Source organism: Aphelocoma coerulescens, chromosome 7 (assembly GCF_041296385.1).
Source record: "Aphelocoma coerulescens isolate FSJ_1873_10779 chromosome 7, UR_Acoe_1.0, whole genome shotgun sequence".
NCBI lineage: Eukaryota > Metazoa > Chordata > Aves > Passeriformes > Corvidae > Aphelocoma > Aphelocoma coerulescens.
The window spans coordinates 24,998,542-25,024,110 of record NC_091021.1 but is presented as its reverse complement, the minus strand read 5'-3'; the positions used below and the strand labels follow the sequence as shown (position 1 = coordinate 25,024,110).

General features: G+C 49.3%; 1 protein-coding gene across 2 annotated transcripts in view; it reads left to right on the top strand.

Annotated features, from left to right (window-relative positions):
- Nucleotides 1-477: 477 nt before the first annotated feature.
- IGFBP2 (insulin like growth factor binding protein 2) overlaps nucleotides 478-25,569 on the top strand; it is a 61,963-nt gene continuing 36,871 nt past the window's right edge. Inside the window, exon 1 of one of the 2 annotated variants that reach the window (XM_069020947.1) lies at nucleotides 478-1,057. In XM_069020947.1, coding sequence (XP_068877048.1) covers nucleotides 658-1,057 — 400 coding nt within the window. In that variant the 5' untranslated portion in view covers nucleotides 478-657. Of the gene's footprint in view, nucleotides 1,058-17,890; nucleotides 17,962-25,569 lie in introns of those variants that run through there. The other variant, XM_069020950.1, reaches the window with a different exon arrangement.

Genomic DNA, 25,569 nt, shown 5'->3' with positions numbered 1-25,569 from the left:
GAGTGGGCCCTTGCTTATGCCCTCAGCTCCCCTCGTTTCTGGGGCAGATCACCCAGTTATCCCTCTCCCAGCACTGGAAGTTGCTGTCAGGCACGACCCCAGCCCCCTGGTGGAGTGGGATCTCCATCCCTCCCTGTTCTAGGTGTCTCTGTGCGGCGGATCTTGATTCCCTCCGTGTCTGGCCCCGCCACATTCAGCGGGGCAGACCCCATGCCTGGAGGGAGACTTTATCTCTCACTGCAGTAGGCCCTCACCCCGTGATGGTCGCACTCCCCATTTCCTCTTTGGGTCATCCCCAATCTTGTGTGCGGCTGCCCCCCGCCCACTCCGCGTCTGATCCCCGCTCCTCACCGGGAGGGACAGCCCCGACCCCCGCAGGGGAACGGGGGCGGGAGCGGGGGCGGCTCTAGGACCCAGCGGCGGCGCGGCGCGCCCGGCCCCGCTCAGCTCCGCTCAGCCCGACTCCGAGCCGAGCCGAGCCGAGCCGAGCCGAGCCGAGCCGACCTGTGCCGTGCTGTGCCGTGCTGTGCCTCGCCGGGCCGTGCTGGGCCGTGCCGTGCCGCGCCGCCCGGTTCCGCTCCTCTCCGCCCCGCGCCGCCCCGCCGGGGGGCCGAGCGGCGCGTCCACCTGCCGGCCCCGCCGCCCGTCAGTCCCGCCATGGCGCTCGGCGGGGTCGGGCGCGGCGCGGCGCGGGCCGCCTGGCCGCGGCTGCTGCTGGCGGCGGCGGCGGCGGCGCTGGCGCTGGCGGGGCCGGCGCTGCCCGAGGTGCTGTTCCGCTGCCCGCCCTGCACGGCGGAGCGCCTGGCCGCCTGCCCCCCGGCCGCCCGCCCGCCCTGCCCCGAGCTGGTGCGGGAGCCGGGCTGCGGCTGCTGCCCGGTGTGCGCCCGCCTGGAGGCCGAGGCGTGCGGTGTCTACACGCCGCGCTGCGCCGCCGGCTTGCGCTGCTACCCCGACCCCGGCGCCGAGCTGCCCCTGCAAGCCCTGGTGCAGGGACAGGGCACCTGCGCCCGCCGCCGCGACACGGCCGAGTACGGCGCCAGCGCCGAGCGCCCCGCAGGTGAGCAGGGCCCGGCCCCGGCCTCCGCGGGTCCGGCACGGCGCGCCCAGAGCCGCGTACCGGGGACGGGGCACCGAGCGTCCTGCGCGGCGCGCCAGGGACCGGGCACTGCGCGCCGGGGACCTGGGACTCGGGACCGCCCTCCGGGCTTCGGACACTGGGGATAGTGCATCGTGCATCGCTCACCGCGTACCGGGCACTGGGGACAGTGCGTCGTGCCCCGCACACCGGGCACTGGGGACAGGTGGCCGCTGGGCACCGTGCGCTCGGGAACGTGTGTGCCGGGCAGCGCCGCGGTGCCGGAGCGTCCAGGGGACAAAGGAATCCTTAAGGGTGACCTCAGGGGGGTCCTCTCGGGGCAGAGGGACTCGGCGGGAGGGCAGACAAGGGGAATCCGTGCGGGAGGGGAGCGAGAGTAAGTCCAGGGAAGCACAAAGAGGGAAGGAATGAGAAGGGCGCTGGAGGGGGGGGACAAAGCATGAGCGGATCCCTGAGATGGGCAAAATGGGATTTTGGGGGTGCAGTTACTTCGGGGGTTAGAGAGGTTTTCTTGACATGGGACAGGAACCCCAGCGGTGGAATGTAACGAGGTGTGTGTATGTGGGGGGGGGGGGGGGGGAATGCAGGGACTGCTCCAGGGGGAAGGCTGGAGGTTGGGGTCTTTTAGGGAAAAAAAGCCCCACCATGGGAACACATGAGGATGAACTTTGGGGAGATGCAGCTGAGGGGCGGGGAGGTCCTTTGGAGAGCAGAGAGAACGTTCAGATTTGTGTTTGGTGGAGGAGTAAAACCACCCTGAAGGGTGATGGATACTCCAAAGATCTGGGGAGAGGCGGTGTGGGAGGACTATGTGCTGCCTGGTGGGAAGGGGGAGGCTGAGGGACTGCAGGGGCCCTGCTGTGTGAGGAACCTGTTCCCAATGGCCACCCTTCCAGCAGAGCCCACCTTGGAGATGAGGTGACCTCTGCCAGCTCCCGTGGGGGGTCCTGGCCCCCCTTGCACTGAGTGCAAGGACAAGAGGAGCGTCTCCCGGGGGCACAGCCCCGGGGACAGGGACGTTAACAGGCTCCTGACCTGTTGCTGTGATTGCCGTGGGAGGGAGCGCTCTTGGGGTTGCCGATGCAGCCGTGCTGGGTTTTATTAATGCCTCCTCTCCCCTGCGATCAACTGCCAGCTCTTTCCTTTTCCGTGGGATGTTGGGAATTGACAAATCAGCTCTGGAAATAGAAACCAACACTTTCTCCTTTGTAATCATCCCCCCCCTTGACTTCTGCTGCCTTGCTGGTTATGCTCCCCTGGCTATGACTGGGGCTCTGACCTTGTTTGCATAACTAGTTCAGCAGCACGACTTTGAATTCCCTCCCTTCCCTCTTGAGGCTTTGTTTAAAAGCGCTCTGAACCGGGCTGTACCTCTTGGCTTCCCTCTCTGTGAGGATGGGAATGCAGCCAGGTACCTGTGCACTGCTCCGGGTACCTGTGCACGCTGCTCTGCTCGAGGAGGAGAGATGGAGAGAGAGGAGTAAAGGAAAAACAGCAGCACGGAGAACTTTGCACGTTTCAAGCTGCTGCTTCGCACAGCCAGGCTGCGACTGCTGTTGTCCCCACTCCTGTCCCCTCTCCTGTCCCTGCACCTTTGTCCAGCTGTGAAGGGTGAGAGCGGAGAGCCAGGACTTTGGAGAACATGTTGATGCGAAATCTTCCTTGACTACAGAACATGAGTATCAAGGGAATTAATTTTAAGACTCTCCAGAAGAAGCCAAGGGCATTTAGATTTAAGGAATTTGGAGCTGACTTCCAGGCTTATGATTTTACAAAAAGCTGGGGTGGGTGGAGGGTGTTGCAGTGATGGGCTGAGAGGTGATTTTCTGAGTTAGTTCTTTTTTTTCTTTTATGCACTTTAATTCAGAATTCTGTTAATTTCACTCAGTATTTTGCTTGATTTTATTATCTTTATTCCTTTATAATGGATGTGATTTATTTGATTGTATCTCTGTGTGTAATACACACATAAATAGCACAGTTTAAGAACCCTATAATGTATGTGGTGCTCTGTAATATCCATAGGGGGTGAATAATAAAAATACTGGCACATCCTTAACCAGCATGATGTGAAACATGCAGCTGGAATATTCACAGTTGAGCATGTCTTGGCAGAGGAGCTTGGACATTCAGAAAAGGGTTTGCGCTCTTCAGATTACAAAACTTTTAACAGGTTGTTGTAGCCATTAGGAAAAAAAATCCCAACCAAACCAAAACAACCAAACCCACAACAAAAACAAAACCTGAATCTGCCAGCTTCACTTGATACTCTTCTCTTCAGACTCTCATCTTTGATCCCATCTGCACTGTGCTTGCTAAACATAGATGAGGGAGCTGAGTTTGCTTTTCGTTTTAAGCAGTGACAGAGAAAAGCACTCTGGCACCCAAAAGAGCAGGGACTGGAATTTGCTTTCAAATGCTGATGTTAAGCCAGTTTCAAGAGTGCCCCAAGAGCAAGTATTTGCCTGCAAAAAGCAGGTGTTGAGGGTTTTTTGGTGTGGTTGGTTTTGTGGTGATTTTTTTTCTTTTAAAATGTGCTTAAAGGTATTTATCCTTTTCCCCCTTTCCAGCTTGAAAAGGCTTCTTTGGCTGATTCAGGACTGGAATGCAGAGCTCGTGCTATTCCTAAATTAAGAGGTTGGCAAGTTTTTTTGTCCCTGATGAGAGGCAGAAGGATTGCCCAAATGAAACAAGGAATAAAACTCTGCAAATTCTCCTGCTATGGCTCCAGCATTGTTTAGTCTTCCACTAAGGTCTGTAAAGCCAATCCTGAAATGGTTGTAGGCGGAAAGTAACATAAACCACCATGTAGCTAAGAATCAGGGGATGTTGCTCATTGCACAAGAGGCTTTGGGTATTTTGGAGATGTTGGGAATGTTGGAACAAAATAACAGCAGTCTGTGGAAATCAGTCTGAGAACTTCTGCCCTCCCTGGGGAGGCGAGTGCATCAACTCCCACCAGTGGTGGGAGCGAGGTGGAGAGTCAGCATCTCCAGGGATCAGGGCCTTTTAGGTAGTTTTGCTGCCTCTGGACCAGATTCCTTTGCAGTTTGTTTCAGGTCATGGTGTAACAAATGTCTGTACCTCTGACTGGAACCGCCTGACCTGGGGACAGAGTTGTTACTGTGCGCACAGAGCTCCCAGAGCTCATGCTGGTCTTGAGTGTATTTATTCTCTCAGCACCTCAGCAAGATTGTCATGCTGTTTGCACATGGAGTAGATGATGTGCTCAAGGTCCTCCAGGACACAGAGAGCAGAGTGAGGACTGTCTTTTCATTGTGTTAGTCTGTGTCCTGGCAGAAAATGTCCCAGTCCCTACAGCCACCTTCTATTGAAAAAGGCCTAAGGTGGCCACATAGGTCTTGTAGACACAGTGTGATTTGAGAGGCATTTTAGGTACCACTGGGGTCTTTCAGCCCCTCCAGTCTCAGCCAGAGGGTGGGGATCCTGCCTTCTGTTTTAGCCATGATGAACTGGAATCAGGAGCTTGTGTGGTGTTGTCCAGCTCTCAGCTCCCATGTCCTTTCCCCTTCCTTCTGCTGGGTTCAGCTCTCACCTTATGTCAGAGTAGGCTGGTTCATGAGATAGTCCTGCAGCAAGCCAGCCCCAGAAAACAACTGTCATATCAATGACCTGAACCTGGTGCAGCAGGGTGCCCAGCAGGATGCCAAGTGCTGCTGCCAGGTGGGAACTTAAGCTAAGAGGTGGAGCAGGGCAGATCTCAATGAAGTCAGCAAATGCCCTAGATTGTTTTGCCCAAGCTATGAGAATAGCTGAAGAACATATTTTCCCGTAATGGAGACAAGATCCTAGGAATAAAGTTTGTTCCACTGTGTGAACAATGGTTCTTGAGCCACTGTTCAAAGCTGACCAGTTAAGAGAGTTTCTTTTCCCTTTGCCAGTGCAGTTCAATTGTGTTTGTGGTATAATTTTGTTGTTGGGATACTTGTACGAATTTAGTGGAATATGTCTCAGAACCCACTGCTAGCTAATGAGTCCTGCTTTGGATCTCATTTATTAAAACAAATGTGGGTTTTTTTAGTCCATGCCAGTGCAAAGTAACCTTTCCAAAGGGAAAGAGCTGTGCAAAGAATGTGGCTCCAAGCAAACTTGAACTTGAAGGGATGGGGTGGCCTTATTCACCTGACCAGGGTCTCCACTTTGAATTCCCATGTTACAAAAACAGCGTCAAAATAGTTAACTGTTAAAAATGCAGCTTGTTTTAGCATCCAGCTAAAATCCTTATTTGGGTAGCTCCAAATGCCACACATCCTTCCTTACAGGTCAGATGTCAAAACCTTCATTTCCCCATGGCAGGCAGCTGCTAAAAGAGAGTTTAATGTATTACTCCAAAACACAGAAGACTCTGAAGTTGGAGGTAGCATAATGTAACTGGAATTTTAACAGCAACTTGAAAACCATGCCAGTAATGCTATGAATGCATTTTTCATGTCTACGGAATTGCTAGGAAGACTTCTGCTTTTCTCCTGCTTTTATAAGGAAATGAAGCATCCGTCATGATCTGCATGTGCAACTGTGTATCTGTCCTTCTGCCCCCACAACTTCTGACCCTGTCAGTCAAGCTGGTGGGTCCAACGCAGCCGTGGATGTCCTGAAAGTACTGTGTTGCTAAAGCGTGGGTGAGGAGTAGAGGAGAGCCAGGCTGTGAGTGTCCCCCTCCTCCTGTGCTGGAAGCACATGAGCAAGAGGGAGGTTAGTTAGGAGTGCAGCAACCAGGCATTCAGCCTGGCTTTTGCAAGCTTGGGCATTGCTACACGCCAGGGAAGCCAACTATGAGGACCAAATCCACAGGAGTGTGTTCATATGTCCATAGCCACTACAGCAGCTCTGCCCAGGATAAGCCAAACGTCTACACCACTCCTTGCCTTGGAAGAAATTATTAGAAGTGAAATGCAATTAGTAACAGCTGTAGGTATGATAGGTGAATGAGAAAACCACACAGCTCATCTGTCCTCATTGCCTATGAGGCTTTGCCAGGTGGTGGACCAGGTCTTCCCGCTCCTCCGCAACAGCTGTGTCTGGTCAAGAGCTAACCTGGTCATCTTTTAAGTATTAAGACAATAAATAACACCTTTGTGAAGCAGTTTCTTGAAAACAATGCTATCCCCTGCCACAGTCCCACTGGAGTTTGCCATGGTGGGAGTGATGTGGTGTGAAAATGGTGGTTTGGAGGGAGAGGGAAGCCTGGGAAGATTTCAAGGCTCTGACCCAAAGCAGAAATGTGTTTTCATGCTGTCCCTTGGCAAATGATCTGTTTCCTTCTTGCCCTTTGCAGTTGTTTCCTTTCCTCTGGATTTCAGGCTTATACTCACTGAGTATGGTATTTGTCAAGGGAACAGCAAGAAGCCCCATCTGTGAGAAAGTCCATGTCGTTTGTTTTATCCACATCCAGGAATTGAGCTGAGATAAACAATTCAGGAGGCAAAACAGTGAAAACTGGAATGTGAGAGGTGTCTTTGTGTATGGCTCTGTACTAGACCTGGCTGCAGTATCATCTGGGTTTAATTTATCTGCCCGATGGGCAGCTGTTGCTGTTGCCCACAAACACAACTGGATTTGTGAAGGCAGGGTTTCATCCCAGCAGCATTCCTGTACCTGCTTTTCCTGGTCATGTGTTCTGAGCTAAGGACCTAGGAGAAACAGTAGTTTGCCTGGTGGATTATTTGCATTTCTATTTGGATTGGACAATTCTAGCTTTCTGAGCATGGTAACATCTGCCTTTCCTGCTGGGACTCTTTCAGGGAGGATCTTTTGCTCTAAGCAGACAGAGTAAGAGGAAGCCAAGGTAGAATGTAAAGATGCTTTGTAAAGCATTTCTGTTACAGAAGGAAGGCTAAGCTTGGTGGTGTACTGAGTTTTCAGGCATAAGAATTCCTGTTTTCTTCCCTTGAGTTGGGATGAGATACGTAACTGTGATAACTGTCTGCTTAGCAGACCCTTTCTGTATTAGAGAGATGCAAATCCATTGCTGTTTCTTACACTTCCACTGTCGCTTCCACCCATCTTCACCCCAGCTCTCCCTTGGGAAGGTGCTGCTGGAATCAGTGCCCGTGTGACGGTGTCCTTTAGCAGCATGTCCTGAACACATTGTGCTTGGCTTTCCAACTTGTGTTCTCTGACTGTTTGCATCTGCCAAAAGGGGCAGGTTTGTCCTGAGGCCTGCATTAGTGCCCCGTGCCTTGCTGGGGGAGGGAGCTGTAGTACGTGTGTGCACCAATGCAACAACGTGGTGCCTCGTGGGTGCTGAGTGTGCTGTGGGATTGGGAGGCTGACCATGGTGCGTGGTCCTCCTGTGGACTTGAAAGAAAAGTCCTTGCTGGTGGTCCTAACATATTGTGCAGATTATTCTGCTGAGCTGATGTCGTGGCAGCCGTGTGCCACTTTTTTCCTGGAGCACATTCTCGTGCTCTGTCATACACACCTTGGTCTTTGTCTGGACCCCCAGAACCACGACAAGGAGTTATCCCAACCAAATATTCACTTTTTTGGAAGGATGAGTTTTCCACCAATTTATCAAATTTCAAATCTAGTCTTATTATTTCCACAAAGTACCTTCAGCAGACCAAGTCTGACTGAAACATCTCTGCCTACTTTCAGCAGTCACTGCCAGCACTGGAAGGTGGTTTTCATTCACAAACTGGCCAAGTGTGATCTCATTAAACGTTGAGTTGACAACTAATTACAAGAACATGTGATATGATGGCTATCCTAGGCAAACGCTGAGGAGAAAGGGGTTAGTGCTCAGCTGTTGGAGCTTTGCTGCAGCCCAGCATTTGACAGTTCTTTGTAATTGCATTATTGATTGATTTCTGCTCAGTGTTTTGCCAGACATATCATTTAGTGAGATACCAGCAGGAAGATGAAGTCTCTTGCTGCATCAGCTTAGGGTGGAAATAAATTCTTTAAGAAAGGGAAGGATCAGTAATCACGTGCCTTTCTTGTGGACTGAAATACTGGGAGATAGCAGGTCACTTTTATAAGCCTTGAACTATCCTCTGACATTGCAGCTTTTATTCTGAAGAAAGCTGCACTGTGCCTCTTGGCTGGTAAGGGAACAAGTTCACTGCCTGGTGCTCTCTGTAGTCAAAGATCCCATTAATTCTGCCGGCTGCAAGGAATGATTTCTTGGTATTTCATTCTGGACTGTAATTGAGAGTGACACAAAGCACTGGTGGGAATTGGACTGTATTGAAATCCCTGATTTTTCTTACAGTTTTCTGCAGATAAACCAGCTCAGGTGGGATGAGGGTATTTCTAATGCTCTGCCCTTGACATTAATAATATTTTCAACACCTTACTGGCTGGAGGCAATTTTAGACAGGTGTTTTTGTGCCTCCTTGCAGCTTGTTCTTGTAGCCAAGTGATGCAGGATGTCTACAAGATTGAGACAGTGCGCTGCCCTCACTTGCATGACAATATGTGTGGGAGAGTCCTGTAGTCCTATAATATCATGAAAATTCATAAAGCTTTGCCCAGTATTTTTGCTCCAGACTACAGCAAGATTTCCCGGTACGATGTTGTTGATCAGACTTCAGCCAGAAGTCTGTTCTCAGGTCTCCTGGCTAGTCGTAGAAGACAGTCTAAGCTGATGAATTTCTCTTGGCTTGGTGAGGAGATTGAAGTCTTCCCTTGTTTTCTCCTTGCTGTTTTCTAACTAAAAAAGGGTGAGCATCTGACGTCCATGTCTTCAAGAGTACTTGCTGCTCAGTCAGAGGTGACTGGTGAGTTGTTGAAAGTGTTTTTGTGGTTTGGGGTGTCCTTTAAGATCTTTTTGGTACCTCCAAAGATTAGGTATGTGTCCTTAGTGTGACCAGGCTCTTGTAGTGTAGGGAGTACTCTGTATTTAAGAATTCCTGCATTTTGCTCCAGTGAAGCTGGACAGAATCTGACTTTTTTTTTTGTATGTGGAAAGCTGCAGGGGGTCATTTTCTGTTTGAGCCCAGGAGGTTTTGTCTGCAGTGCTCAGCGTGCCATTCGACTGTGGGTGGAACGCTTCTCTCCGTTTGCATCCAGAGGGTCACCTCCCTTTGGCTCTTCAAAAACAAGCAGAAGTGGGGAGGCAAACTCAGGTTTAGTGAAGAGGAGTGGCATGAAGAGGAGAAGCAGGATGGGTGGCTGGCATGAGGCTCCATCCTCCCACTGTTGGAGCCCGGAGCTGGTGCTGTGGCTCTTCCTCATAGCCCTGACTGCGACTGTAGCTACCAAGGCTGTGGATAATCCAGGACAGCTGGCTCGGAGACTCCCCAGGGTGCCTGGTTTGTGTCCTCTGGGACCTGGCTGCTGGGAGGGTTTGGTGTGAAGGTTGGAGCCACCATGGTGTTTCTGTTCTCGGTGGAGCTGACCCAACAGCCCTGGGACTTTCCGTGGCTGTTTTTAGTTCCTCCTCATCGTCCTTGCTCACTCTGCAGTGCCTGTGCTAAAGACAAATTCCAGTTGTATTGGTGAATTGTATCTTGCTACTTGGGGACACCTCTCAGGAGTGCTGCAATCCACCCTTCCCTCAGTAGCTGCTTTGCTCTTCTAGCTTTGCAGCTGAACCAGCGTGAGGAAAATTCTGAGTGATGACACTGTAACAAGTCTTAACACTGCTTTCTGAAGGTGGAAGAACTGTTCCAGGCTCCATCCCAGGCTCTGAAAAGGCATCTCTTAGTCCAGCTGATCAAGGACAATGTTCCTTTTCTGGAACCTTCTTTCTCTGCACTACTGGGCTCCAACAGCCATTCTTCTAGCACAGTACCCAATACTAGCTAAGGGCCATGAATTTGAAATGGTCTGTTATGTGTAGAGGGCCCTTTCTTTTTGTCTGAACATCATCCAAACTTCATAAATAGGAATGGCAGGGAAACCACTGCTGCACCATCTTGATCTGACTGTGGTGTGAATGAACAAGTAAATAATCTGCCAAGATGGACACTGGGAAGAGGAGACCTAGAGCAAAGGCTGGCCATGGTAGGGTGCCTCTTCCTTTGGCCATGGTGAACAGGACTGCTTCCACAGCTTGTGCAGGGGTGGTTTGGGCAGGATTTTGTTTAGGCAGAAATCCAGGTTGTGACAGACAGTCCACTACAGAGATCATTTGGAGCAGAAGATCTGGATTTCTAGTGGTGTTTAGGGAATACTGCCATTCCTGGGACAGGATGCTGGGTCAGCAGTACAGGTAGTATTTAGAGGCTGACCCACCAATCCATCACTTTAAAGAGCACTCTGGAACTGGGAGAGAAAAGTGAGACTATGGTAAAATGTTGCCTTCTTACGTATCAGCTCCCTGTGGGAATTGTGAGTCATTTTGTTGCTGTTGATTTTAGTAACTAAAATCAGTGTATTCTCTCCTTTTTTTCCTTGCCAGACCCACAGACCCTGTCACCCTGAGCTTTCAGATTCCATTAATTCTTGCGCATTATTGAGGGATTTTGGTTGATTAGATTCTTGCCTGGAATTTTTCTGTGGAGGGGCCCGGCTTCCCACTCCCTGCAGATGGGACCTGTAAAGCTCAACTTCCTCACACACCCAGCTGGGTGGTGGGAATACCACTTCTGATGTCTTTAGGACAAACTTGGTATCCTGTTCCTTTCAGGGCACCTGGTGCTGAGAGCATGGCCAAGACTGGGCAGGTGGAAAGCAGTTGGTCTACAGAGCTTTGAATAAAGCCAAAATGCCTGTTTTGAGCTGACTTTGGAGGTCTAGGAAGGTCTAGACCTCTCTGCACATAACTGAGGCATGGTTGGTCTGTGGGCACTGGGAGGAATTTGGCATGGAGCCCTCTGAAGGAACTATCTAGTCTAGTAAAACTTGGGCTGTGAGAGTCAGTGTGAGGAAATAACAACATCCACTTTGGTTTCTGCAGGCTCTGTCCCAGGGGCCGGTTGGGTGTTGCAGGAGGCCACAGGAATCCTGCTTGTGACCACAGCCAGATTAATGGCCACTTGGGCAGCTTTCCAGAAGTGAGGAATTTGTCCACTTTCACAATAATAGCTAGAAATTCCACATGAATTAATTAGTTTTATTACAGGACTTGTCCTTCCTGCTCCTCCAGGGCTGCCTGAAACGCTGAACTCATTACATGAAGAAATGGAAATAGTACTAAAAATAAGAACTGGTATTCCAAGCCTTTGTGAGGAAACAGGCAGAGTACACTGACATCTTCCACCAGACGTACTTCCCAAGCTGTGACTTTTGGCCAGATGACATCTAAACCCGAGTTTTAGATCAATTGCAGCCACTTAAACACCCCAGCCTGCTCCACAAGGCAGTCTTCTCTCGGCCTCTTATTCCCTGCTCAGCTTAGGTTGTTCATCTAGGCTCTGTAATTACTCCTACAATTTCAGTTTGATGTACTGTTCAGATCTGACCCTTGGATGTTGCACAGTGAAGGCTGCACACCTTCAGCCTCCACTCCCCATTAGAATGTGTTTCCCACCTTGCAAGGACACTGTTTGCTTTTATGGCAGTGAAGTGCTTGGAAATACCCCTGGGAAAGGGTGCTCTGCACTTAAGTTATGGTAGCATGGGACTTTGGAAATGTTTGATTGAGTGTAGAGTAATGTTAGACTGAGTAAATATTTTGGGATCCCAGAGCTGGTAACTTTCCCTTGCTTACGTTTGTGGGGGGTCAGCCTGCAGAAACTTACCACCTCTCACATGGCTTTTAAACAAATGTTGTCCATGGACTCAGTGTGCTTTTATTTTAATCCCTTTTTAGAAGTGCTGATTTTGTCTTGAGATTTGGCCTTCTGGTAAGGGCATGTATACTGCTTGCTGGTCATTCCAGTGTTTGCTTTATGAACATTGCTTCAGATACTTGTGGTTGGAGAGGGGTTCTCATTTGAGTCTGACCCCGCCCTTCTGCTCAGCCCCACCTTTGTGACCCAGGCTTGACATGTTTTTTTTGGATGAACTGAGTTCAACATGAGAAATCTGACCAGTGAGGTGGTAAAGTTCCTGCAGGTCCCACAGCACAGAGTGCTGCTCAGCTTCTGTGAGAATTGTGACCCTCATCGTGGACGATGGCCAAATGAGCTAACCAGGACTGAAATGCAGAATTTCCAGCATTAATGAAATGTGCCCTGTACAAAGAGTAAAAAATGCAAATGCAGATATAGATTCTTTAATCTCAGATGGTTGGAGAGCTTCTGTTGTTCTAGTAATCTTTGTTGTGGATTTCAGTCACCGCTTTCCTCCATTTTTCTCGTTATTCTTTTTATCAGGCTGGTTTCCCAGATATGTTATCTTACTCCTGGCCATTAAGCTGGTCCTGCACGTGCTGAAACTGACATTTGCAAATTCAGACCACACTGAAAGTGCTTGGGCAGTGCAGATCTGATAGGGCAGTAGGTGAACCTGGCCAAATGTCTGTCACATTCATAATCCTGCCTTAGGTGATAGCCAGTGGTGCACGAATTGGGAACTTCTGAGTATGGAGTGACCCTTGTGAGGTGGGAACAGCGCTATGGAAACCTGTCATGCTGCAGATACTGCTCAGCCCACGGTTTCAGGGATTTCCAAAGCACAGCCTGGTCTGCTGGCTGCTCCCAGAGGTACCTTCTTTATTAGGTGAGCTGCCCTCCTGACTTCCAGCAGTGGGGCTTCAAGTGCTGCGAGAGGCAAAGAGACCCACAGTGATGTCTGTGTACATCAGTGCTGTGTCTTGAGGCTTCAGCTGTGGTGAGAAGGGAGGTCCCATCACTTGGGCTGTGCCCAGTGGAAGCACAGCCGTGCCCACATCTGTTTTTATCCTTAGTTACAGGGTGTGCTAGGAGGGTTGAGCCTCCGGCTTTTCGTTGTCAGCAGTATCCTGTCCCCCGGAGCTGATCTGCCCTAGCAGAACTCAAACGTCTCAGCTGACCTAAAAAACTGCTTGTAATTGAAATGCAGTGGCCTCCATAAATATTTAACTGAGTCTGTGTTTTGCTGTGCATTTTTTTCCAGTTCTTCTCTTTTGCTTTTCCCGGCCTCTGTGTGGATAGTCAACTGAATGCACATCCCCTCCATGACATCCTGTGATGAAATGGCATTTTTGGCAATTAAGTTATGCATCTTGCTTGTCTTCTGTCATCATCATCATGTTTCAGACTGACATCAAGCTCAGTTGAGTGTGCGTGCATGCTCCTGTGGGAATGTTTACACCCCACTGTGGGCTGCCCACTGCCATACAAACCACATCCTGACAACCTTTGCGCATTCTGCATTAAGATTTTGCAGCTCTGCTGCTGAATTGACGGACTCCCATCAGATGAGGGAAGTTACCAAAATTTTGCCCAAGAAATAGATGTGGATGGATGGGACTTCAGGTTGTGTGGCAGAAGGAGCCTGCAGTGCAATACTGCAGTTAGCGCAGTCAGACAGCAACAAAGGTATCTGTGTGAGCAGCCAGCACACTGGGCTGAGCTTTGGAAGTCCCTGAAATCGCAGGCTGAGTGGTGTCAGCGGCATGACCTGAGCTGGGCTGCCTGCCTGACACCAGTACCTGGGGCTTGTGCAGGGTGTGCAGCCTGCCCTGTACTGGAGTAACCCTGGCTGGGCTACTCTCCTTTCTCCAGCTGTGGAAGCATGCACGGTGCCTGGAGGACAAATAGGCACAGCCTGGCAGGGACTAGGACAGCGCAGATCAGACACTGCTCCCGTGGTGGAGTTAGGCTGGGGATGCTTGAAAGCTGTCGGGTAGGGTCACCCATCATTGCAGCTCAACCTCGAGCAAGTGTCATTTCCCCACAGTGACAGTGATCAGCGACTGCATTTCAGAGCTGGAGAGGTGGTGTTGGTTCCCCTCTGCTCTGAACCCAGCACAGGGGCCGATGCAGGGCAGTGCTGCCATCCTGTCCTGGCTGACATGTCCTGGAGAGTGGGGCTCTGCTGTTCTCAGCTGGGTCAGACCCTGAGCGGCCTTGGGCCAGGGTTGCAGGTTGCCCTCTTCCCAGACAGACCCGTGCATCTGTTTAAGGCAGCCAAGGCACAGAGCGAGCGAGACTGAATCTCCCCCAAACCGCCCGTTTCCCAAGGACCTGAAGTGGGGACCGCAGGAGTGGGATTAAACACCAGAGTTTGAGCACTCATATGTTGCAATGCTGCCTGGAGGGTGCTTCTGTCCAGGGGCTTTCCTGTGGAGAGACATAGCCGGGAAGCAGAAATAGCAAGTGACTAAATGTCACGGTTACATTCCTGCCATCTGAAAAGAACTCCCTATTTTCTTTTGGCTGCGAAAATTAACTTCCCCTTTTCTCCTGCCCGAGCAGGCGAGCTGGCTCCCGGTGGCCGTGCCCTCGTGGCGGATGCACAGGACGGTCCAGGTCAGACTGAAAGGAAAACTCTCCTACTGGGGGCTTTTCACTGTTGTGCTCCTTTCTAAAGAAAATGTGCACGGCTTTTCTTGGCCCTTGTGAAGGCCAAGATGCAGGTCTGTAGCTGGAATAGAATAAGACTGGCCTCATTTGCGAGCTCTTCTGGGTTTTGAGCTGCTTGCTTCCCTTCTGCATCCCGCTGAGCTGTGTGGGGTGGGGGCTGGTGGCTGGCATCCGGCTTTTTGTTATTCATGTAATTAATCTCATTCCTCCCTGACTGTGGCTCCGCAGCCCCCAGGCACAGACTGGCTGTTTGGCCTCTGCTGCACAGTAAAAGCTCCACCTGAAAGTCAAGGAAACTGAGGCAGGTACAGCTGAGTGTGTTGTTCTTGGGCGTGCTTATCCTTGGGTCCTGGAAGACTCAGTAACGGGACTGTACCTTAGGAGAGTAAGTTTCATAGACTGAACAGCTTGCTAGTTGCTCCAGAGAGGAGCACTACAGAAAAAATGACAGTGCCACATGTTGCCTAGTTTGAAGATGCCAGGGTGGGGAAAACACTGAAAAGGCTCCAATGCAAAATTCCCTGGATTTTTAAAAAATTTCTTTTAATACTCTTTGTAATAGCAGAAATCTGGATTTTTGTGGGATGAGAGCGTGATGGGTAAGGAATGACTCAGCAGCTGCTCCACCTGGGAAAAGTCAAGAGCTTGGTCCTTTGATTTCCAAGAGGCTTTTGTGGGCCCTCTGGGATCTCCTTAGCGCCAAGAAGAAAATATGCATCATTATACCCATGCTGACCACGTGCATTCACACCAGCCTTCTTCCTTGCTGCTTTTTCTTTTTTTCTCTAGAGCCCTGGACTTTTTTCCCATTGCATTTTTTTTTCTTGTCAACAAGTTTATTATTTTCCTGCTATAAGGTGCTGTGCTTTCTTCTTTTTGTGTCCTTGCTGCATTTCTGCCAGCCTCATCTTCTCTTCCCATGCTTGGTCTCAACATTTACTTTGCATATTTTCAGCAGGGTGCTAGCAGGATTATTGTGACCTGTCTGGCTCATTGAAGACCTGCTGAAACCTGCCATTCATTGATCCAGTGAGAGGAGCCGTCAGGAGCCCTCCTGCCAGGGTGGGAGGGTCAGGGCAGAGCTCTGTGCAAGCATGTCTAGGAGCTGTGGAGGTGACACACTCTGGGTTTGGAGTATGATGGAATCCACATGTTGGTTCCTGCTTGGGACTGATTCTTTTGGTTTGTCTGCCAAACCATTTGACAAAAAAAAAAAAAAAAAAGTAAAATCTAAGGGTTTTTTTTCTGGTAACTTTGAAATATTGGCATTTCACTTGGGAGAACAAATGAACCTCAAAATAAGTTTGCAAAGGTATTTAGGGAGACCAGCAGCTAAAGAAGTTCACCACTTGAGCATCCTTAAAGGAAGAAAACTGGATGAATGTCCACACTCTCAAAAGCAATGCCAAAGAACATGACACCAGTGACCCAGGATGTGTGAAAAGTCACCCCAAACCCTTCCTTTGCCTGAGAGATGAAGCCAGGCTGTCTGGGCTCCCACACTGTAACACATGGGTTTTGCAAAATGCTGACATTTCAGTTGGCATAAGCAGCTGGTGGTGTTTGGGAGAGAGCCTGGAGGAGCACAGTGATCCCTCTGGGCTCGATGAACCTCCTGAGCAGCAACTGTGGGAGCCAGCGGAATCTCTGGTTCAGTGGGTGTGGAAGACTTTAGTCCAAATGGCCAGGCTCTTGGTGGCTTGTGTTGTCATTGCCCTTGCAGTTCTTGCTGAAACTGGGCCATAAACATACCTCCCTGGTGGAGCGGCTGGCACACAGGCTCCCTCCACCCAACTGGCCCCAGAACTGACCACAATCTTCTATTTCTTTTCCTTCTGAAAGGACCAAAAAGAAGCCTTGGGTTTGACCATAAGCCAGCCTTTTTGAGTTGATTGCTGTTACTGCTGCGATTAAACCCAAACAAAACCAAAACCTGGAATGTTTTCTATATGTCCAGTTTTAGTTCCTTTTTTTCCTGGTCATCAGCCAAACCAAACAGCCCCAAACAGACCCAGGTGTTTGCACTGTCCTGCTTTTCATGAAGACACACAGTTGCTTTATAAAAATGTGTTCAAGAACTTGGGGTTTTCCTACTCGCTCTCTTTCTCTAGGGTGTTCAGAGAGAGATCCTCTTCTCTGTTACAGCTGTACTGAGATGTTTTTATCCTGGCACTCTCTTTCCAAGGCGGGGCAAGGAGAAGCCATCAAGAAGCTGTGGAAAGAGCAGTGTGACCGAGAACCAAAGTGGACTTGGGAGCAAAGCTCTCCAATGAAGTTTTCTTGGGGGTGGTGTTGACCCCCTGGATGGGTTAGATGTCTGCATCTACAGCCACCCCTTTTCTCCCCTCCTGCAAACTGAACAGGGACTTCCTGGAAGCCCATCCCAGACCTGGAGCGGGTGGCTTGTAAAGTGGTGCAAATCCAGTACCTGGACTGCACTTGGATCAGTGCCCATCCACTTTCCAGAGGGTGGGGGGGCAAGTCCACAGGGAAGGTTTTCCCAGGTTTCGGTGAGTCGAGTGACCATTATGGCATGTGGGTTAAGACATATGTGGACCTCCATGCCTTGGCTCCTTTTCTTCAGTTACCTGAGGTGCTGTCTGTCGTCTCAGCATGCAAATTCCTCTCTGCTTTGCATCATAATTCCAGCCAGTGCAAATCGCTCTCCTCCTCCGCTGATATCCGTTCTCTGACTTAGCATTTCTGCTGCTGCTGAGTTCTGGCCTTCCCCCTTTGGGGGCTGGCACCCACCAAACCCAGCTGAGAATGTAGCCCTTTGTGCCGGAGCTGCTTGCAGGAGCTGGGGAGCTTTGCCTTCCCTGCTGCGAGCCTTTTTGGCTGGAGAACGTGTGCCCTTTCCTGGTGGGGAGGGATTTAGGGGTGAGGGGGAGGTGAGAGCACTCCTTGTGCTGGAAGAAAAATGATGAATGACTCTCTTGTGCTTCTGAACAAAACCAGGAAATAGGGGGGGGGGGTGTGGGGGGGTGAGCAAAAAAAAGAGGAAATGAGAAACAGTAAAGAGGCCTCCCCCGCCTTCATATAAGCAATCACTCCGCAGCATCTGGAGCCCAGTAAAAGGGCTGTTCCTAGGAGACCTCACACTTGCCAGCTACACAGATCTCCTTTATTGCAGACTCCTGGGGATTGCACCCCCACCCACCTCCCCTGTGCCGGCCCTGCACCCCAAACCAGCCTGACAAGAGCAAACCGAAGCTACGTTTCCATGGCCATGAGCAGCAGAGATGCTCGTGTGTGGCTCGGCTGGCAGGCCATGGCCTGGATCCATCCCAAGGATGTGGTTGCGATGCTGTCAAAGCAGCTGGAGCACCTGCATGCTGTTTGTGTTGGCATGCTGCTTGGCAGCACCAGGGCACAGATAATGTGATACTCTTATCTGGTGTGAGATCTGCTGGAGTGGAGTCACCTCTCCTGCCCTCTCCCCCAAAATTGTTTTGGATGCATGAGATGCAGAAGGGATGAGCACAGAGTGGGTCACCGGCTGTTGTGGTTTGTGTCTGATTTTAAGCACCCTCCTTTGTTAAAAAACTTACCTGGTAGGAACCTCAGTAGGTTAAGCTCTTTCTTACTGTAACCTTGCTGGTGCTACTGGTTTAGCCATTGTGGAAGGGGCTTGTTGGCAGTAGGAAAGCTGTTCCTGAGTGCAGCTTTAAAATCATAATGCAGGTTTCAGAAACGGAGATCCTGAGAGGGGAGTGGTTCTCACCCATTTCCAGATGGAGGTGATCACAATTGATCACTGAGCATCTTTATCATACCAGCCAAAACACTGGGTTCTTACTCCTCTATTGTTTTCATCAAGTCACAATTGAATTTATTTAGGTGGGAGGGGGTTTGGTTGTTTGTTTCTCCCTCCTGAGCTGAAAGGAGCTCTTCTTCTCCTGGATGTTGTCCTCCAGTCTGGAGATGGGGAATGTTTCTGATGTGGCATTTGGGTCTTTCCTGGGAATTTTTGGTGTTCAGGGCTCTGTAGGAGAATTGTTTGTCACATAGGTAATGCAGAGACTGGGGAACCTCTATGCTGATGGATGTTTTTGTTTCTTATATCTAGAGATTATACTTTCATCCAGGCTTTAACTCAGTGCTTGTTCACCTGCTTGTGTGACCCCATTTTCATTCATGCAAATCTGGAGGATTGAGTGCATTATCTGAAAACTACATTCTCTCTTGTGCGCATGGGAAGAGAAAGTTTTCTCTTGTGAAAAGGTGAATCACCACTTTGGATATTTGCAGCTGTTCTTGAAATCCCCTCTTATCCCCTTGTCAGCAGAAGGGAATCCTTATCCTTTTTCACAAATGCAGTGTCCTCGACACGTATCTCTGCTTGGCATGCTCCCAAAGGAGCATCTTCTTGAGGGGCTGAGGAGAGGGATGGCTGGGCTCACACAAGTGCTCACATGGAGGAAAGGCAGAAATTCCAGAGGAGTAACAGACACCCTGCTGTTTTGTGGAGAGACAGGAAATAAAATCAGGTTGCATCCTTGCAAAGTGTTTTCAGGTTTTTCCCAGCTAGTTAATGATGAGGTTGGGGGCGATGCTATGGATATGGGCTGTTCCCCTGCGGCAGCCTCCATGTAAATTGGCTGGACTCACTTAAGAGGAAAAGCAGTATTACTCTTGAGTTTAAAGCAGCTCCTGGGATCGCTCAGCATCTAGAAGAGTTTGCTGAGAAGGACAGTATTGTAAAAATCGTCAGCTCTTCTGCCTAAAATCCATAGGGCAGTACCTTCCTGAACTTGCTCTACCTTCCCCGTTGTGTCTTGGGTTTTGGGTGCTTGAGGAGGCATGTAAGAAGCCAGGCAGGCCTCCACTCTTTGCTCTGCCTGAATCTTGGGGTTAGCTTTGGAGTGACCCCTGAATTGCACAAATTTGGAGGCAATGGTCAGAAGAGGCACTGTAAGCCCTTTCTGCAAGGTCTGAGCTGTGCTGCTGTGGGCTTAGCTGGAGAGCAGTGGTGTGTGCGGCAGGTAGCAAGGATACATTTCATGTTTGTGGCACAGAATGGTCAGCGATTGGGCTGGGAGCTGGTTATTTTTTATTCAGCAGTTACGTGACCAGTCCTTAAAGGAGGGAAGCTTATGATTCACCCCATCCCTCCTTTTGCCTTTACATCAGCAGTGCTTTTAAAGCAGGGTTCTTGATGGCTAGGGAGGGAATGTGCTGAGTCAGCAGCTGTTGCTGCTGCTGGATCAGACCCTGGTCAGGGGTGTGAAGTTTTGGGGATGCCTCAGGCCATTGCAGCCTTCTCTGCTGGCTGCCCCTGTGTGAGTGGGACCTTGTGCTCTCACTAGTGCAAACTGGCAGCATTTGAGCCTGGTAAATTTACTTTCTCTGGAAGTCACTCAATTGCCCTGGGTCAGTTGACTGGGTGTCTGCTGGATTTTGGTCCTGAGCCCTTCAAAGTTCGATGGGCCCACTCAAAGGGAGAGAAATCTTTGGAATTGTCTTCCTTGGGAAAAGCTCCTGAGGGAAGTCTGACTCCTCTGTGGTTTCCATAACACCATGCTGAGGTGTCTGCATGTCCTGATGTCTTACTAATTTGCCAGTGATGATTTTTTTGGAGTTATTTTTAACAGGCGCATTGTGCAACTAATGGGCTTTTTATTGGTGGTAAACAAGCAGAGCTAGACAGGAATGCCGCCGAGGCTGGACTGGCAGGCTTGCCTCTCAGTGCTGTAGAAATAACTTGTTTGGTCTTTTTTCCTTAAAGAGGGAGAGAGAACCTGTGGCTCTCCTGCAGCCTGATGCTCCTACCAGACTCCCCCATGGAAGCTGTGGCAGAGCAGCTGAGGTGCATGCTCTGCACCTCACGGCCTGATTTTTGGGTCTAAAACTGCTTTCTCCATTGGTTTAAGGGACTGTAACCTTTGGTGGGAAGGCAGTGGCTTTGCCCACACACCGTAGCTGGGTGGTGCAGGGCCCAGTCCTCTCCTGGCCCAGAGAGCTGCTTCCTGCCAGGCAGTGGCTGGGATGCTCAGGACTGAATGCATGGAGCTGGTGGGTAAGGTCTGTGGAAAGCCCCCTGAATCTTGCCACACTTCTTGCTTGGTGAGGTCAAAACTCTGGACACAGAGCATTTCAAAACCCTCCTGGAGGGGAGTGAGGTCAGGTTGGAAACAACTACAGTCAGGGGAATGCAGGTACTGCCACAAAGCGTGTGGACACTGGTGATGCCTGGCAGTGCTCACTACGGGGCTGTGCTGGGGCACTGCGACTCCCACTGAGCTCAGAGCTGTGCCTGGCGTCAGCCTCTGTCCCTGCAGTGTGTGTGCCATCACCGTCCAGGATAACCTCAAGTGAAAAGTATCAGACTTCAGTGGCCAAGAAAAGAGTGCTGACCTATTTTGGACACTTATTTATATTCAGGTTGCTTCTCTCTGTCTCTGTGAAAAAGCTGTTGTGACTCCAATACTTTCTAAAAGTTTTCCCCCTCCCATAGCTTTTGTTTGTAACAGGATATGATCTAGGACTAACATCTGTCTTTTCCAGTAGCCAGAATAAATGTGTTATTATCTCTTCTTTTACTTTTCTTGCTGAAACAACACTTTTGTGGAGCAAAGCCAGTTTTGTAATACAGCTAAGCTTTTAGTTGCATTGTGTCTCAATTTCTACAGGTTCTCCTTTTATTAAAAGTCTTTACTACAATTCACAATATTCAGACCAAAATGGAAAAAAGTTGGAAGTATGTCATTGCTTTTTCTGGTTGTGAGCAACAAAAAGTCATCTAATGTAAGGTCACAAAAGTTATGGAAAACTTTGGGTCTTTTTTTTTAAGTACAGTTTCCTTCTGTCACTGGCTGTGTCACTTTGCTGAAATCTTGATCTTTTGAAAGATCTTACTGGTGAAAATGTTTTGGATGTGGTGTGTTTTTTTAAATTTATTTTTCTTCTTTTGACAGCTATTCTCTAGCTTTGTATGCTGCAGTTCACAGTTAATTTCTTATGTTTTTTTAAATTGTTTCTCTGAAAAAAATTCTACCATTGGAGTAATCATAAAGTCTGAGCAGCTTGGTCAGGGCAGCTGTGTGCGCTAACCCTAGGTGGATACTTGTCAGATACTTGCAATTCTGTCAACAGTAGGAATCTAAGTTAGATGCTTAATCAACAAGCTAAGCAAAGGCAAATACTATGAATATTCATTATTCATCCATATATATGATGGTTGTATTAGTCCATTGTATTCCGTAATTTTTCCTGCTTTAATGTAGGAGTATTTTTTGTAGATTTTTTTTTCTTTGTTAGTGTTGTGGTTGGATTTTTGTTTGTTTTTTTTTTTTTTTCTTTCTGTGTGTGTCTTTAAGACCTGAAAAAGCAAGGGTGAAAAAACTTGCTTTATGGAAATTGCAAACCCTTTGGCTTCACTAGCTGAGCTTGCAAATGCACTGAACAGCACCAACCTTGCACTGAACTAGCTGTGTCCTGTGCAAGTGCATCGACATGAAGATCATATGCAGCTTCCAGAAGGCCAGTGGGAGCTTTTCCACTATCCTTGCCTGCAGCTGGATTTGACCCAAAGTATATCTGAGAAAGATTAGGGCAGTTTCTTTCTTGAACATAGTTTTGGTGACTTTTGTGCTGTCACATCTGTGTTCTGTCTTCAGTGGCTGACATGAAATTACCAGTTTGCATGCCCAGACAGACACACAGCCACTTGTAGCCCCTGTGTGCACTGAAATGCCTCTGTGCATTGATGAGGCAGGATCTGGGATGATCCCATTGCACCACGGCAGAAGGGCTGTGCTGGCCCCCTGGGTTCCCAAGGCTGATGGCTCTGTGGCATCAAGTAAAGCTGCTCCTCCAGCGTGGTCAGGCTGAGACTGTTGCTGCTTGTGAGGTTGGTCCTGTGCAGGGTTTTGGAGAGAAGGACTGCAGTCTAATTTTGTCCTACACGCTGTTGTAAGAGGTTTTTCTCCTATGTGCCTCCCTGTGCAGCCAGATGCTGTGATGCACTTTGTGGGTGCTGAGTCTGGGGATGGTCTTCATCCAAAGTCACCAGGGAGTGGAGAACTGGAGTCAGAGCACCAAAGAAGAGTGTTTCAGCTTCTGTCAGCGAGAAACATCAGTTGAGGTCTGAGGCTTCTGGTCAAGACCTTGACCTGAGAAGCTCAGCATTGCCCTTAGCAGGAGTGGAGTATGGCATGGTCAAGTGAGTACCCCCATGCTGCATGCTGGGGTTTGAAGTGTCAAATTCTCTTCAACTTTCAGTGGTTCACGTGTGTTCAAAGTTGCTTCTGATCCTTGTTTGTTAAAAACATTTGTAAAGCTCATCTAAAAGGAAGTAGGTTCTGTAGCGGGTTTAGTTTGGAAACGGGGCAGAAACACTAATTAAGTGTAGTGGTTTGGTTCAAAATATCTATTACTTATTTTCCTTCTGTGAGATAAGAATTAGGAGAAAGCAGAGCAGGCACAAAACTTAAACAGTTGCAGTACAAAGAAAGAGTTTTATTACTAATAGAATTAAAAGTAAAGAGAAATAACAAGAAATTAAAGCAAATCCCCTCCCCCCCCCCAGCACTTTCCTCTTTTTACCCAACTCACACAAAGGGTAATAGAACATGGGATTTTAGTCAGTGTTGCAATTCTTGATAAGTCTCTTTCATATGCTTAAGGAAAAAAAGGGTTTTCTTCAGCTGCACATGGTTCCCAAACTGCCACAACAGCAGACCCGCCCAGAAAGAAACAATCTGCTGTGGTGTAAAACATCTCTTCCATGAAAAATCTCACAGTTCCTTCACAGTGCAAAACATGAGCCATCACATGGGGTTGTTAATCTTTTTAAGGATGAGTTATTTTGGCCTGAACACAAAGGCTTTCTTTGCCACAAGTCTCTAAAAAGCCTTTCAATGCTTCTATATGGCCTGGCATAGGCACTCTTCACAATCTTCATGGGCCACACGTGAATTCTCCATCCCGCCATGTACTTCAAATGGATTAAAGAGATAAACCATTTGTGATATTACAGTTCCTTACCATGGCATGCAAGAAGTTTTTTAAGCTATGTGCGAGAATTGTGGCACCGCCCTTTTCTCTCCCGTTGCCATTTTCAGCGTCATCTCACGTGACTCACTTTCTCTTTCTCTCTGACTCTGAAGCTGCCATGTTGAAGAGTGTCTTTGTTCAGGCTTTATAGTGGAGAAAGCCTCGCTCCCTTTGTGCTGCTGGCTGTGTGGTGTCTTCTTCAGTTCAGCGCGAAGTGTGCTGCCTGCAGACAGGAGGCTACGCCGGCTCCTGTCTGCTCTGCCGGCTCTGTGGAAAGGAACCCGCCAGTCCCAGGAAGCTGGGACGGGTTTAGCCATGCGCCGGCTGGGTTTAGCTGTGTGGCAGTCCATGGCTGGGTTTAGCTGTGTGGCAGTCCATGGCTGGTTTAGCTGTGTGGCAGTCCATGGCTGGGTTTAGCTGTGTGGCACTCCATGGCTGGTTTAGCTGTGTGGCAGTCCATGGCTGGGTTTAGCTGTGTGGCAGTCCATGGCTGGGTTTAGCTGTGTGGCAGTCCATGGCTGGGTTTAGTTGTGTGGCAGTCCATGGCTGGTTTAGCTGTGTGGCACTCCATGGCTGGTTTAGCTGTGTGGCAGTCCATGGCTGGGTTTAGCTGTGTGGCACTCCATGGCTGGGTTTAGCTGTGTGGCACTCCATGGCTGGTTTAGCTGTGTGGCACTCCATGGCTGGGTTTAGCTCTGTGGCAGTCCATGGCTGGGTTTAGCTGTGTGGCAGTCCATGGCTGGTTTGTGTGGCAGTCCATGGCTGATTTAGCTCTGTGGCAGTCCATGGCTGGGTTTAGCTGTGTGGCAGTCCATGGCTGGTTTGTGTGGCAGTCCATGGCTGGGTTTAGCTCTGTGGCAGTCCATGGCTGGGTTTAGCTGTGTGGCAGTCCATGGCTGGTTTAGCTGTGTGGCAGTCCATGGCTGGGTTTAGCTGTGTGGCAGTCCATGGCTGGGTTTAGCCGTGTGGCAGTCCATGGCTGGGTTTAGCTGCCTACGGCTCTGGGATAGTTCCCCCCCAGCGGCCCAGGGTCTGTGCCATGGCGTTGGGAAAAGGGGAGGGGGGTAGGGGCCCAGCCCGGCCCCGTGGAGCCCAGAGGCTCCAAGGCCCCCTCCACCTTCCAGCAGTCGAGCTAGGACAAAAGGCAATTCCCACCTTTCTGTGTGGTTTAAATATGTAAGTTGTGAGAAGAGTCATTAGTCTAAAAGACTGTCCATCAACTCAGATTGAACCCACTGCAGGTTCTGAAGGTGAAACTAGTTCCTGCTGCTGCTGGGATCAAAGGAAAGTAGCAGGAGTGTCCTGAGTGGTATGTGGGTTGGGTTTGGTTGTTCAGACCTGGCCATGAGAGACCAGACCAGACCATGACCCCTTCAGTGCAAAAGACGTATTTTTTAATATTTTTTGTGTTTAATTGGACGGCATTTCTTTGCTTTCAGAAGAGCTATTCTAGGGGACCAATTACCCTAACAATAAACATAACAGTGAAATGGTGGGTTCCAGATTAGATGCTTATTTTGTGTCCTGAGTAGCCTCCACAGGCTGCTGCAGTGGAGCAATGCTGTTGGCATCTCCTGGTGAAATCTGCTGGGGTGCTTTCACACCATTAAGATAACGAGGAGTTTACTGAACTCATCTGGGATTTGCTGGATTAGGCATTATGAGAGGCTGCTGAGTCTGGAAGCCCAGGGACTCTCAGGAATTAATGATGTGTATATAGTCTAGATTAGTTTTATCTACAGAATTTCAGTGCAAGACATTTACTGGAAGTTGAAGTACTCCTTTTAAAATAAGCAGAATTCTCCCTGCAAATGAGAAGGCAAACTTAAAGGAGAGATGCTCTGTATCGAGTTGGCATGTTTAGTATGCTTTAGCTACTCTGCTGTGAAAGTGAATTCAGATTAAGCTTCCCCCATGTAAACAAGCCAGGTGAGGAATTTTGTTGTGTGATGAATTTATGCAGTAAAGAAGCTGTAAAGGAGTCTGCTGTGAGCAGAGGGAATGTCCCTGGAGCTGGCAGCATTGGATTATTCCCCGTCTGGGGATGGGGAATAATTTGGGGAATGCATGAGACTCTCCACTTCAGTGCTTAGCCCTCTTATATCCTATACATGATAC